Below are 14,197 nucleotides of genomic sequence, written 5' to 3' on the forward strand. Positions count from 1 at the left end.
TGAAGAAGTTTATTGTACTATAGGATCAGGAGGAGCATGGACATGTACTGTAATCCAACCAATCAGTACAAAGAAATCTCTATATATGGCCATCCCTGACCTCTGTCCCGGCAGGTTTTTAGCAGCATCCCTTCTCCACCCCATCGCCTCACTCTCTGCTGGTAAAAATATCTTTTTGCACTTAAATTTTCAAGTTTAATCAACTTTACAAGTCATTTTAACTATATTGACTTAGTAATGTTCACATAACTAAAGCAAGTTCAACTTGATTTATTAAGTTAGCAACTCATCACTTTAAAACCACTTTATATATCATAGTTGATTAAACTTAAAAATGTAGAAGTTTTTACAGTCCGATAGGCTATCCCCCTCCAGCATTAAAGTACACATTGCTGCGATATCTGCTCACCATGCCTTGATAAACTGCAGGTCAGTGGTTCAGCCCGACCTGGTCATTAGGTTTTTAATGGGTGCGTGACAGCTAAATCCCTCGCCCTTCCTCATTGGGATCTGTCCTTGGTGCTGAAAGCCTAAAGAGCTCCATTCGAGCCTTTGCAGTCAGTTAGCATCAAGTTTCTCACAATAAGAACTCTAATCCTGGTTGCATTGGCCACCATGAGGGTAGGGGACCTCCATGCAGCACTCTACAAGAAGTGTTTTTAAATGTGAAGTTACTCTGTACATTATTACAACACAAACGTCTAAAGCATGTAAATAGTTATTTACTGAAAGTTGTACATTTTGCGTTTTAATCAGTTATTATACATTCCTTTTTATTACAGTATCAGATCAGCAGACAGACCGCAGCATATTTAGTATTAATGACAATAAACGTGCTCATTCTGAAATCTAAATAAATTATCATGCTTTGTACCTAGTTTTGTAATTATGTAACTTACAAGTTACCTAAACTTATAGAAATAACGCTGACCGTCACAGTGTAGCTAAATGTAAAAAAAAAAACTTTATTTATACCCGTGTCATTAACAAATGCAACAGACACACTCACCTTAACGTTTTTTTATAAATCCATTATCCTGCCCGATTAAAACATAAACATTGCAAATAACACCAGAATTAACAAACAATTAACGTACACATATCCTAAAAATTAACCTTGTGTAACTGATACGCTGTAAAGGGGGTAAATTTTGATCATGATTTTAAATGGAAGTCAATGACGCTCTCTGCCGTTTGGGTATACCAAGATGGCGGCTCGAACTCTGCGCTGGCTTCACCTCACGCAGTTACGTCAAGCGTTCTATGCGCAATCCAGTCATTTATATAGATCAGTGGCGTTAGCTTGTGGTTTCACGCTGACAGACATCTGCAGAGCTGCTGGCTGGGCGACACCTTACACGTTCACTACATTCTTTAGTGTTCGTATTTAGCCAGTTTCCTCTCGTGTTCTCTCTTCAAACAAGTGAAACACTGAGCACCAGCTCGTGTGTCGGCTTGCAGCACCATTCTGGCGTTACATTCATTGTGCCATTATGGAGCTAATTTAGTGTCATAAATACATCAAAAAAGTTTGTTACTCCACCGCCCTTGGCGGCCGATGTTGTGGAGCATCGGCTGTCAGCTTTTCATCAGCTGTGTTCGGCTGTTGTCCTATGTGTGTATATTCAGTGGGGTTAATCCTACAAGCCCACGTTTTTACCTTAGCAGTGGTAAAAACCTTTTACCTTTAACGCTCTGTGTCTCTGTCAAGTCCCGTCTCCAAGGTCCTGCTTTACCATTGCTGATACCGGCCAGGCAAAGGATGTTTGGCTTTCTCACCGGAAACAGCTGATTTGGTATTGCACCTGCCGGTCATTTTATACTCACTCGGCAGCACCAGCAGATGCAAATACCTGCATGTCAAGTTCATTGGCATTTAAGCACATTCCTAATACGTCGGTCACGACTTTACGTCTCTGTTTCCTTCATTCAGGGATGAAGGGTTACATACCGAGATGTTCTTAAACATGATTGGCTGAGAGTATTTACCAGTTACATGTCATTCTGGGTCCATTTAACCCAGTGGCTGGGTTTGACCCTTTTTGATCCAACGCTGGGATAAAAATCACTCAGCATTTTTAGTGTAGCCTCTTTGTAGAACAATAATTATAGTATTAGATTCCTTTGTTATTGTTCTTTATTGGTTTTTCTCCATTTTTTTAAGGCAGTGGGACTTGAATTGGAAATAACTAATTTTTAACCCAGGAAAACTATTTATTTCACTCACTAGTTGAGTCGACTTAAATTACCATTTCACCCAGAAATGTAGGTTAAGTAGGGTCAAACCAACAGTATGCTTTACAAGGATTTATGAAGTTTTCTGTTCCAATTTTCTGGCTGGGGCGTGGCAATCAAAGGGGGCGGGGTGTACAGGTCATGATGAAAATTAAAATATTTTTATTTAAAACAATCAAATAAAACTTCATTTTGAAGAAACTATGACAGAATATGAACACAAACTAGATTATTAATGAATTAAATGTTTTAACAGATACCTCTAACGAAAATAGCTGCGTTAAGAAGTGAAACTAAAGAGTTAACTGAACACAAACTGAAGCAGATGTTGTAGAACGTCTGGCGAATGATGATGACTGATTATTTTCCATTATTAATTACATTATCTTAAAGGAGTGTAACTACTGTAGCATGTAAATAAGGCGCATTAATAATGTGAGCAATAGTGCTCAACAATTATATCTAATCAACAGGCACGTGGAACCTAGCTAGCAGGCTGCTCAAACAACAAAAATCACTTACTTTAAATTTGCAAGAACTACAGACTAATACAATAACAGGCTTAAATAAACCCAAAACATAAGTCCCCTAACAGTTCTCAAGAACACGCCTTTTATCAACTGGCTATCCTCCAGATAGTTGACAGATCATTTGGGCCATGTGGCACGAGTGCACGCTCGCGGTGTGAAGCGTCTCCGCTCTATTCTCCGAGATGCACTTGACGGCCTTTTTGTGCAGCAAATTATTATTATTATTATTATTATTTTTGGACAACCTAGTTAAGGCGGTAGGGTTTCCCACCTTAGGCGGGCTGCTCGAACTGCAAAGTGCTACGGGAAACCCTGCTACGGGTATGTGAGGTGGGAATTTAATTGTGGAAAAAAATTTAAATGTAAACTTTCTGCCTGATGAAGCATTTAGTGAAACTTTGAGAACCCATGACCTTGTTCTAGTCTTATACAAATCTTGTTCTCCTTATGCAAAAAATTAAACTTTTTGAAAGTCAAATCTGTCTAAACTGAGATAAGAAATCCAGCACAGAGTTGATTTTACTGAGAAGAAGAGAATTGAGAAGAAGATCAGAGACATCGGGTAAGACACATTGCTAATATTATAATATTGTACATTACAGCAGAACTCAATAGAAAAGCGCCTTGTTTTTGATTTCCTTTTACTATAGAACAATAATGAATATTTAGCTAGAGACTTTTAGAAAAGATAAAAACAACAAAACCAAATACTTTTAATACAAAAATAGAGTTGAAAAGTTTCGTTGCAAAACGAGATAACTCCATTTTTAAAATTTTTGTCAAAACATGTTTATTATTATGTTATCATGTTATTATTTTGTTTTATGGTGCTACTTAGCTGTATTTTTTAAGCTATTAAGGTTTAAATCAAAACAAACTCGTCAAAACAAAATCAAAATTAAAAAACTTGTTTTGCAACGAAACTCTTCAGTTATTATCCTGAAGTAATAGAGAAGGGAAATTTGTAACACCTTTTGTTTCAACACATTTTTGACCCTGCCTGTGAAAACCCAGCTAAAGTGTTTTTTATAGATTTAATGTTTTTACATAAAAATTCATCTCAACTGTAATATAAAGAATATTCTGTGAAAATATAATCTTGATATCTTTAATATTGAGGTCATGTCAACAATTGAAAAGATAGTAAAATTAATCGTTGAAATCAAACTTTGATCATCACTATCACAGAATTTTATTCTGAGTTTTCACAGGCAGGGTCACATGTTTGGTTTTTTAAATATAACAAAGTATATTATATACTATTTACAATTACATTATTATAAAACGTTTACTTCCAGTCCTTATGATTGGTCAAAGAAAAACAGAGAAAAATGAAAAAGCTTTTTTACAGTAAAATAAGATAAAAGCTATAACCACTATACTCATCGATTCTGTGTGTCACTGCGCAGCACGCTTAGCAATGTAACAAAATGTGCACATAATTGAAATATATGGAAAACAGACAAGGAGCTCAAATGAAAAGCTGCTAAACGCCACCTCCATCAAAAATGAGACAATAATATTAAACAAATTCTCTTGGCACATATTACACATTCATAAAATACTTATGCTTCAGATCTATTTAATCCCGGGCTCAGGCCATTCAGAAATGCCGTTTTGTTAGCAGAATCCATAAAAAAATGCTCATTTACAAAAACATGTCAGATGCACTTTTTCTGCGTCTGAGCTCTTCAAATGTATCCTCATACTAAGAGAAAAGCAGTTGTGTGATGAATATTACATTGTGCTTACAAAAATAATGACACAGCTTATATGGGATCACCCTTGTGCGTTGTTTAGTTGTTTTGCGTTGTTCCTTTTCTGTTGTATTGCAAAAGTTTATAGGTTGATAGAAGTTGATAATATATTTGGCTTTTGGGGTGAAGCCTAAAATTTATAAATATGATCCTAGATTATTTGATTGCTGAAATTAATTATGACCGATAGGCAACTTGCTTTGTTCTATTTCACATCTTTCATATCATTTAACATCATTTATTCACCATGCCATTTATTCATTTTTTGCTTTTGAGATGGTTATAAAACATTTTGGGACACAAGGCTTTCCCCCAGTAGAGGTCCTCGTCGAGCTCTGATTTAAAAAGCTTCAGGTAATGAATCTTTTTTTCTGATACAATTGTGCTAAAAGCTTTGGTGGTTCAAGAAAGCTTCCCTTGGCCATCACTACTTTGCACTTCAAATACCTGCAATTATTGCTAAAAAAAAAGAAGAGGCATCACAGCAAACAGAGAGTGCGTGATACAATGTATATTTCCACATACAACAACTGACACAAGACAACTGAAACACAAGGGCAGTATACACATGGGTTAACAAGATAACAAGACACACCTGGGAAACAATCAACACGAGGACCAATGAACAAAAGAACTACAAAAAAAACTACAGACCTGGAAGACATAACTTCAAAATAAGAGCACAGGACAGGGAGACACAAGACATGACTGTGACAGTTTTAACAAAAGTTTATTTGGAATGCCAGAGAGTTTGCCAAGCCATGTTATTTTTTTATTTGCTGAAGTAAAATTTTTGGTAAATTTGCTGAAAAGTTTTGGTACTCGACCCAACTCCCTTTTGCAAAAGCGTTTTCTAAAAATTGTGCACCCCACCTTTAAGTATAAACTAGCAAAATGAAGTTATGAAGGACACGTTTTTCATGAAGTTTTGAGATTTTGGCTTTTTGATTTTTACTTCACTTTGGCCAAACAATGCCTTTTGTTCACAATACATCATAGCCATTTGTATCTTATTGCGTTCTTATATTTTATAGTCTTATGTTGTATGCTTATATTAATCATTGTATTGTATTTTCTGTATTGTATTCTATTACATGTTTTATATAATTCTGAAAACTACAGGGTTGTTTCAAGCCAAAATGCTGGGTTGTTTTAACCAATGATTAGGTTAAATATAAAGATTTTGTGAGTTAATAACATTTGTTCTAAGAGTGTATATGATATAAACATGCTTTTACATACACTCTAAAAATGCTGTGTTATTCTTAATTCAACATCGAATCAAAAAGGGACAAAAACAGCGGCTTGGTTAAATTAACTTAAAACATGTTTATGTTGTCACAACATAGGTTCATTTTCAACCTGCTGCTGGGTTGAGAATTACATTCCAGTGTTTCCTCTAGAATTTTTTCCAGCTGTGGCAGCAGGGGGCATCCATGGTGATTAAATGTACATAATATTTTTTTAATGTATAATATAGGCTAAAGTAACACAATGATGTTTTAATTTTTAAACATTGTTTTGTGTTATACTATTTAACACATTATCTGTTATTTTAAGATTTATACATGTTATTTTTTATTTATATAGAATAGTATTTTCCATATCTACATTCTTCCCTTGAAATGGATTGTCTTTTTATCTTTATCTATAAAAACCTTTATCTTTTAAATTCTTTATTTTTCTATATTTGTGACAGTATTCTGTGTTTTCTTTAACCCAAAACATTTTAGTAATTACAAAAGAATGGAAAAGGATATATACTGAAGGGTGCATGGGGAAAATATGCAAAGGAAAAGTTTGACCTTTTGTAATATAATACATGATTAAGTGATTTGTGTCTGAATAGTAACATTTAATGTTACATGAGAGAAGTTTTGATTTTGTGATCATTTTGTCAGTTTATGTTGTGGTTCTTTGTCTTTTTCTACACAGCATCCAGTTTGAGCTCAAAACTGAGATACAGTCATGTTTGCAATTCTTCTGACTGTATCAATGTTTAGCCAAGGTAAGAGAACATTTTTTGTAAGAAAACCATCTGTGAGTTTTTTGGATGGAGCATTGCTGTGTTTGGATTGATCATGAGATCACACAGGCATCAATGTCTCTTTTTAATTTAAAGGTTCTACAATGGTGAGCTATGGAAAAAGTTTCATCACAGCATTTCCAGAGAATTTAGGTTACTTTTATCCAAACACTTCAAATAGACTGAGAGTCACCGCCCTCCTTGATGGCACTTCTGTCAACATCTTCTACAACGGCAACAGCACACCAACACAGACGATAACACACATATTGAAAGGCGAAATTGTAACTGTGGTGTTTCCAAAATCTGCTGAAGTATATCAACTCAACTACTCCACACAATCTATCCGAATCACCAGTAACAAATACATTGCTGTACATTCTGTCAGTAGTACAAATTTTACTATTAATGTAATCTCTGCCCAGACCAATGTTGTTCAACCCAATGAAAATCTCGGAATGAATTACCTGATCCCCTCATTGAACTACACAACCTTTCTCACAACGTTTGGCATAACCCAGTCAGCCCCCTGGTCCACAAGATACGACTCATTCAGACTGATCATCATCAATGCTGAGGACACAGAAAACAATATCACGATAGTCAAGAACATATCAGACAAAATTCAATTAGTAAACTTCACGATCCCATCATACCAACTCATCCAGTTGCAGGCCGATGATTCAATGATGATGGTTAACTCGAGTAGTAAAATAGCTGTGCTGCTGACTCACCCGTGTCTAGATAAACCAGGCTGTACATGCAGCATGATAGTCAATCAGATTCTTCCTGTGAGATTTCAGGGTCAGAAATTTGTTGTGCCCCATGTTCGAGATATAACCCAGAGACAGTTAGTTATGACATCAAATGACAATTCAGACTTACTATCCCAAGACAATACTCCATTAACTTCTAGTTCATCAGGGTATCTGTCTCTTCCGGATCTGAACACCAGGTATGTCACTGCTTCGAGTAACGTGTCTCTCAAACTGATAATTCCAGGACTTTTCATTGAATTGATCCCAGAAAACCAGTTTGCTGCGTGCTACATGCTGCCGTTCTATTCAAATAACCAGTGGGCGGTTGTGATAGCTAAAACTGGCAGCAGAGATAAGGTTCGCACGGACCCGCTTGTAAACCCTAATTGGTCTGAGCTTTTTCACACACCATACTCTCAAGCTGAAATATCTTTATCAAACCAAATGAACATTATCTGGCATCCAAGCTCAAAGATTGTTGTTTATGTAGTGGAAAAATTTAACAACATCATTTTTGGAGGCCCAGCTATACCAATAAAGGAAAATCCAGGTAAAAAAACATTTCTTTTAAATAAGTAAACAATCATCTGTTATGCAGATGCACTAAATAATTGTAAAACACATCATTGTGAAGGTAATTTTTTTGTATTTGTGCACTCAGATTCATCTGGCTGTATGACTCCTGTAGAGTTTGTAGTTGGAGAAAAACCTCTTAAATGGACTGAGTCCCTGGCTTACTGCACAACCAGTCAAATTCAATTTGCCTGTCCTACAGATGAAGACGTACAGATAGAGTTCGCCAAGCAGGTTAACACAACAAATGTGGAGGGTTGGATCGGTCTTCGTCGTAGTCTAATGACTACAGCCTGGTACTGGCAGACAAATACAACATCAGAATCATCATCTGTGAATTACGTTTACTGGGCCGATGGGCAACCACAGGACAAAAAGTTCGAACTTTGTGCCTCACTGTCACTGAATCAAACAGATGATTTTAAATGGAAAAGTGCTAAGTGCTGTGAGAAAAAGCTTCCTGTCTGCTACCAACAACGAAAAATCTTGCCTCCTTTAACTATGACTTCTACAGTTTACATTCCTTAGGATCTTGTGTATATTTATAATATAATACCAGAAATATTTCAGTGTATTTTTAATATGTCCCTGTTCTCCTAAATTGTAAAATCATTGTAGTTTCTGGTGGGAGATACTAAACATATATGCAGTTATAATCCATTATTGGTAAATTATTCTTAGGGAGAAATAGATTTGTAATGCATGTTGTTCAATGAGATTTCTATTAGCTTTAAAAAAAAACTAATTAGCATGAGGACATTTTATTAGTGTGAAATTAAAGTAGATTTCTGAATTGTAAGATCTTAGAAACATCTTCCAAAAATGTCTGACTAACAAGTTGTCTGAATTTGTAGAAATCAAATCTATATCTTGAAGAACATAAAAGCTTCAACCTTCCTCCTTTTGGATGTTCATCATATTTATGACTTCTATAACTTTAATGTGCAAATGGGAAATTTGTTAATGTAGTCACCATATTAATACTAAAAGTAGTGTAGGTCTTACCTCACTATTATATAACATAGCCTGTAGTGATGTTGGCTCACTGGGGGCTTCATTTATATTAAGGTGTGATTCTGTAAAGCTGCTTTGAAACATACTGCAAATAAAAATGATTTAATCTTGTTGTCCTGGCTAACATTTTTCAACATAGATAATATTTAAAATGTCAGAGCAGGCAACTCATCATCAATACAGTAATGCAAACATTTAAGAGAAAACATTTAAAATAGAGTTTTATGAGCATGTACAGTATCAGAACAATTACATAGCTATATTAAAATATTAAATAAAAAGATAACTTTGTATTATAAACTACAGGGAATTGTAACCTGTTGTCAAGATCAAACAAGATAAGGGAAGGTGCTACGTGCATGTAAGGTTTTCAAAGGGAAGAGTGTGTGCTGTTGTATTCAAATGAGACCTGTCTGCTACAAAAAGCCTTCCTACTTTGTATTTGACCTTTGAAACCCTATTATATTGAATATTGCATCTAATTAATATCTTAAATAGTTTTGCCTGTGTAGCTGTTATTTTTTGTTTAAGAGAATAGATAATTCAATTAATGAAATGAATAGATGCATCCATTAAGACATATACAGTACCAATTTTAAGAAAATTAACCTGTTCATCAAATATGGAGAATCTAAAACAATGCCTAAACAAAGCGAATTAAATATAGAAATTTATTGGACTATGGGATCAGGAGGAGCATGGACATGTAATCCAACAAATCAGTGCAAAAAGCCTCTATATATGGCCATTCCTCACCTCTGTCTCGTAGCAGGTTTTTTGCGGCATCCCTCCTCCACCCCATCGCCTTACTCTGTGCTGGTAAAAAAATGTTTGCACTTAAATTTTTAAGTTTAATCAACTAGAAGTTACAAGTAATTTTAACTGTATTGACTAGTGAAGAGTTGAGGTAACTTATAAAGTTAAGTTAAAGCAACTCAACCTGGATATGGAATCATTCATTTATCAAGAGGAGTCCACTGTTTTCTTATGGAGCACCCATAGTAATGTATATATTTTTGAGCACTAGATGTGCTCTCTGATTACTGATAATTAAAACTGAACATTTATTACAAATTTGTTAAATGCTAAAAACAAAGTTGTGACTACTAAATAAGCGCTACATGCTAAAAAGTGCTATATGCTAAGGTTTAGCTGAAGTTCTATTAGTTTACAATTAGTTGTTTCTCAAAATCTGTATTTTCGTCTGATATGGGCTCAAAATATAGGATCTGTTTGCTAATCTGAGTTTCTGGCATGAGCCTTAGAGCAAAGCAATCTGAGCAGAGCTCAACATTATTATTCATGACCCTTTCAAATAGGGCAAAAATAGACCATTTTATTCAAATGAGAAATCCTAGGGTTGTAAATGGACATGTAAAAACGTTTCTGGATAATTTTTGCACTTAATAAAGCCACATACCTTCTATGTAAATATCAAAGAACAAGTTAACATATTATGTCAATGCATTATTTGGCACCTTTAATTCTAGGTTTCATATTAATTAAGGTTTCACATGTCAGAAACAACAAATATAGTTTAGGCCTATTTTATTTGTATTTTATATTTTACTTTTTTGTGATGTCAGTGAAAATTCTGACTAGGCAAGTAAAATACTGAACCATGTACTGAACCATCAGATTTCTTCCCAATCTACTTCAGTGCTCCAGTAGCCTATAACGCGTTATTTAACATCCATTACAAAAAACGCAAACAAAAAAATTGCTAACTAGCTAGCAATTATTTTATTGTCCCTGCTTTATTATTCTGAGCAGTCTGTTTAAACTACATACACTATACGGTTACAAGTTTCAGTCACAAGTACTCTTCAGGTTAATATGGGATTGCCATGGAAAACAATGTCCCTGAATCGTTATGTATAACAACGTGTTCCATATTTTGTGCATAAAACTGTTAATATAGGAATGCTTTCTTCCTCTCTCACATACCGGTAGCCTGTCTGCATAATCATCTTTCTTTTACTGTCTATATGATAATCATCGCGTCTCATTCAAGGCTGAGCTTTGGCGCTTTTTACAAGCGCGAATGCAGCCTACATTACAAGAAGACAAAACCAATCATAAAGCGAAGTAGGTTAGAGAGGCGCCTCGCGGGACTTAAAAAAGCTAAAGCCAATTATATTAGGGATGTGAGTTATACAGGGGGGACTCATCTGTTAACCGTTTGTGTACCACAAATAGCGTTTTTTTTTAAATAAGAGTTTAAATCTCATTTGAAGCTGTGGTAGGCAACTCTGGAGGATTGGGATGATTTCAAATGCTAACAATTTTCATGCCCCTCCCACACTACCACCGAGCAACATCCTTTCGAGCTTGTCCTTGTCAGTGAGTGTGCACCAGTATTGTTGTGAACGCATACTTAGCAAGCATTACTTACATACTAAGATTAGACAAGTGTAATAACCAATATGGTTCAGTATGAATTAATCACTATGGCAGGTCTGATTAGGACACAATGAAGATTCCCATTACTTCTTATGGATTTATTTCCATTAATGTATCAGTGTGTGGTTCTATAAACAAAAAGGAAAATCAGTATTAAATTTAAGGTAGTAACAATAAACAATAGCATACATATAAACATTTGCACAATTAAACTGAAAACACAGTCAAATATATGATTTAGTCATATTATCCACTCTTTTCAAATGAATATAGAATAATAGGCTATATGGGCTCAAATAGAGTCGGTAATATAAATGACGTCATACAATGGCTAAGCATTTTCAGTTCGGCAATCTACTGTTATTAAACTAGATATAAACCATGCATAGGAAAATCAGTTACTTCAAAAAATTACTAAATGAATCAATAGCCATGCAATCTTAGTAAATATAATATTAATATATAAACAGCCAAAGAAAGTTAGGATCGTATGGGCGTCGTCAACTCTGTGACCTAATTCCACAATGTGTATATACCATATATCCCATGATAATAACTATAAACATACATAAGTGAAATTAACCCTATAACATATAACTTACATTTAGATGCACGCACACAATTACACTATAACTATCTCCATCATTGACGCGAACTTCTCGTGCATCACTGCCTACCGATTACTGCCACCGACTGAACTTATTAGCACTTTCCAGAACTTCCTCGTGTGTCGTATACATTCCGCTAGGGGGCGCTAAGAGCTCGTCTTTATGCAATAAATGAAATGACTGTAAAAGTATACTACAAATATATTGTTGTATAAAGCCCTTCTTAACAACAAGATTATTTAACGTTGCATGACACTCAGAAATACAATCAATGGTTGATAAAGCACAATTACCTGTCGAGAAGAAATGTGGCAAGCTCTGCATCCAGCTTGAACCCTTAAAATCTCGTAGATTCCTCCACCTTTCAAATGCAGGTCCGATCGCTTTCTATCTTTGTGTCCTTCTTTTCATTGGTTGTTTTCCTAGCTCTGGTTGTTAACCGAGGAACTGGAAGTTTGTTAGTGAATGTTTTCTCCGCCATCACGCTGAATTCAGGTTCAATCCAACAAACCCGTGAACTTCAGGCGGGTGTATGTGATGTTGTAAAGCGCGCGAGGGGGGAGGGGGATGTGTGGCGCGTGCAGGAACTATGATTGACAGGCAGATTTTCCACAGCCCTGCGCTGATTGGACCAGATGAACCGGCCGTCGCTGATTGGACCAGTTAGACCGGGAGCGGTGGATTTTTGCAAACCAAATAACAGGCTCTAGGTGGAGGTAAATTTTTTTCTTAAATTGTCTAATTCAGGGGTGTCCAAACGACCAGTCGATTGCAAGGGCAATGCCGGTAGATCGCACAACTGCTGCTCCACGCGCGACATTGGCATTATGGTCTTAAAATACTTGCGTGTTTCACAATTACTCTGAGTTGCTGCGCCTTTCCTTTCTTCTGATAAGGAACAAATTGCTAATGAATTTAATGAGTTCTTTGTAAATGTTGGTCCCAGTCTGGCTGGGGAGATTGAAGACATTGGAAGTAGAAGTAAAGCATTAAGAGAGACGGGTAAGGTGAATAAGCAATCAATGTTTATAAGAGGAACAAATGGGAAAGAAATAATTGACATTGTTAAATCATTTAAAAATAAGAAGTCAACTGATTGGAACGATATGGATATGTCTGTAATTAAACATATTATTGAGTGTATTGACAAACCATTGGAACATCTATGTAACTTGTCCCTACAAAAAGGTTTATTTCCTAAAAACATGAAAATAGCTAAGGTTATACCCATATATAAAACTGGAGATAGACATAGTTTTTCAAATTATAGGCCTGTTTCTTTGCTTTCACAGTTTTCAAAAATATTGGAAAAATTATTCTACATAAGATTAAATGATTTTGTTATAAAATACAACATAATAAGCAATCAACAATATGGGTTTAGAAGTAACAGAACAACCTCACATGCATTAATAGAATTGGTGGAGAAAATATCTAATGCAATAGAAAATAAACAATACACAGTTGGGGTTTTTTTAGATCTTAAAAAAGCATTCGACACTGTCGACCATGACATCTTACTAGAAAAACTAAAAAAATATGGAGTAAGAGGAGTAGCACACTCTTGGATAAGTAATTACTTAAAGGAAAGGTATCAATATGTACAAATAGACAATTGCAAGTCACAAATGTTGCAGGTGACATGTGGGGTTCCCCAAGGTTCTGTGCTGGGCCCATTGCTTTTTTTGTTATATATTAATGATATATGTGAGGTTTCCAAAGTATTACAATTGATATTATTTGCTGATGATACAAATGTATTTTGTTCTGGTGATAATCTGAAACAACTTTTGGATACAATGGAAAAAGAAATGGTATTGCTAAAAGACTGGTTTGATTTGAATAAATTAACATTAAATACAAGCAAAACGAAATTTATTGTGTTTGGTAATCGTTTATCAAACACAATAAGTAAATTAATGATTAATGAAGTTGAAATAGAAAGGGTGTCAACAATTAAATTTCTTGGGGTGGTTATAGACAATAACCTAAATTGGAAGCCCCATATATCTTATATTAAGAATAAGATTTCAAAGTCTGTTGCAATATTATATAAAGTTAAAGATTTCTTAAATGAAAAATCATTATATACACTGTATTGTTCCCTAGTGCTTCCATACATTGATTATTGTGTGGAAGTATGGGGAAATACTTACAGAACAAATATCAATCCAATATTTCAACTGCAAAAGAGAGCAATACGAATCGTGAAAAAAACCAACTATAGGGAGCCAACAAACTCCTTATTTATTGAATTAAAGGCTCTAAAGCTCAAAGAATTAGTAGAACTAAA

At 35.1% G+C, this 14,197-nt stretch overlaps 1 protein-coding gene across 2 annotated transcripts; it reads left to right on the top strand.

The window, feature by feature from the left end:
• Positions 1 to 3,306: 3,306 nt before the first annotated feature.
• Positions 3,307 to 8,958, top strand: LOC135717697 (uncharacterized). Of its 2 annotated transcripts, none has more exons than XM_065239888.1 (4): positions 3,307 to 3,327; positions 6,458 to 6,530; positions 6,645 to 7,856; positions 7,968 to 8,958. In XM_065239888.1, the coding sequence occupies exons 2-4, from the start codon at positions 6,491 to 6,493 to the stop codon at positions 8,405 to 8,407; spliced, it is 1,692 nt and encodes a 563-aa protein (XP_065095960.1). In that variant the 5' UTR covers positions 3,307 to 3,327; positions 6,458 to 6,490; the 3' UTR covers positions 8,408 to 8,958. The 2 variants fall into 2 exon arrangements, with proteins under 2 accessions (XP_065095960.1, XP_065095961.1); XM_065239889.1 differs by lacking the exon at positions 3,307 to 3,327 and adding an exon at positions 4,814 to 4,876.
• Positions 8,959 to 14,197: the final 5,239 nt, after the last annotated feature.

This window comes from Paramisgurnus dabryanus, chromosome 13, assembly GCF_030506205.2.
Source record: "Paramisgurnus dabryanus chromosome 13, PD_genome_1.1, whole genome shotgun sequence".
NCBI classification, from domain to species: Eukaryota; Metazoa; Chordata; class Actinopteri; order Cypriniformes; family Cobitidae; genus Paramisgurnus; species Paramisgurnus dabryanus.

Bases quoted from the DNA above. Each gene is read 5' to 3' on its own strand.
- LOC135717697 (XM_065239888.1), top strand. From the start codon at position 6,491: ATGTTTGCAATTCTTCTGACTGTATCAATGTTTAGCCAAG. The intron at 6,531-6,644 runs GTAAGAGAACAT...TTTAATTTAAAG, and splicing joins TGTATCAATGTTTAGCCAAG to GTTCTACAATGGTGAGCTAT. The intron at 7,857-7,967 runs GTAAAAAAACAT...TTGTGCACTCAG, and splicing joins ACCAATAAAGGAAAATCCAG to ATTCATCTGGCTGTATGACT.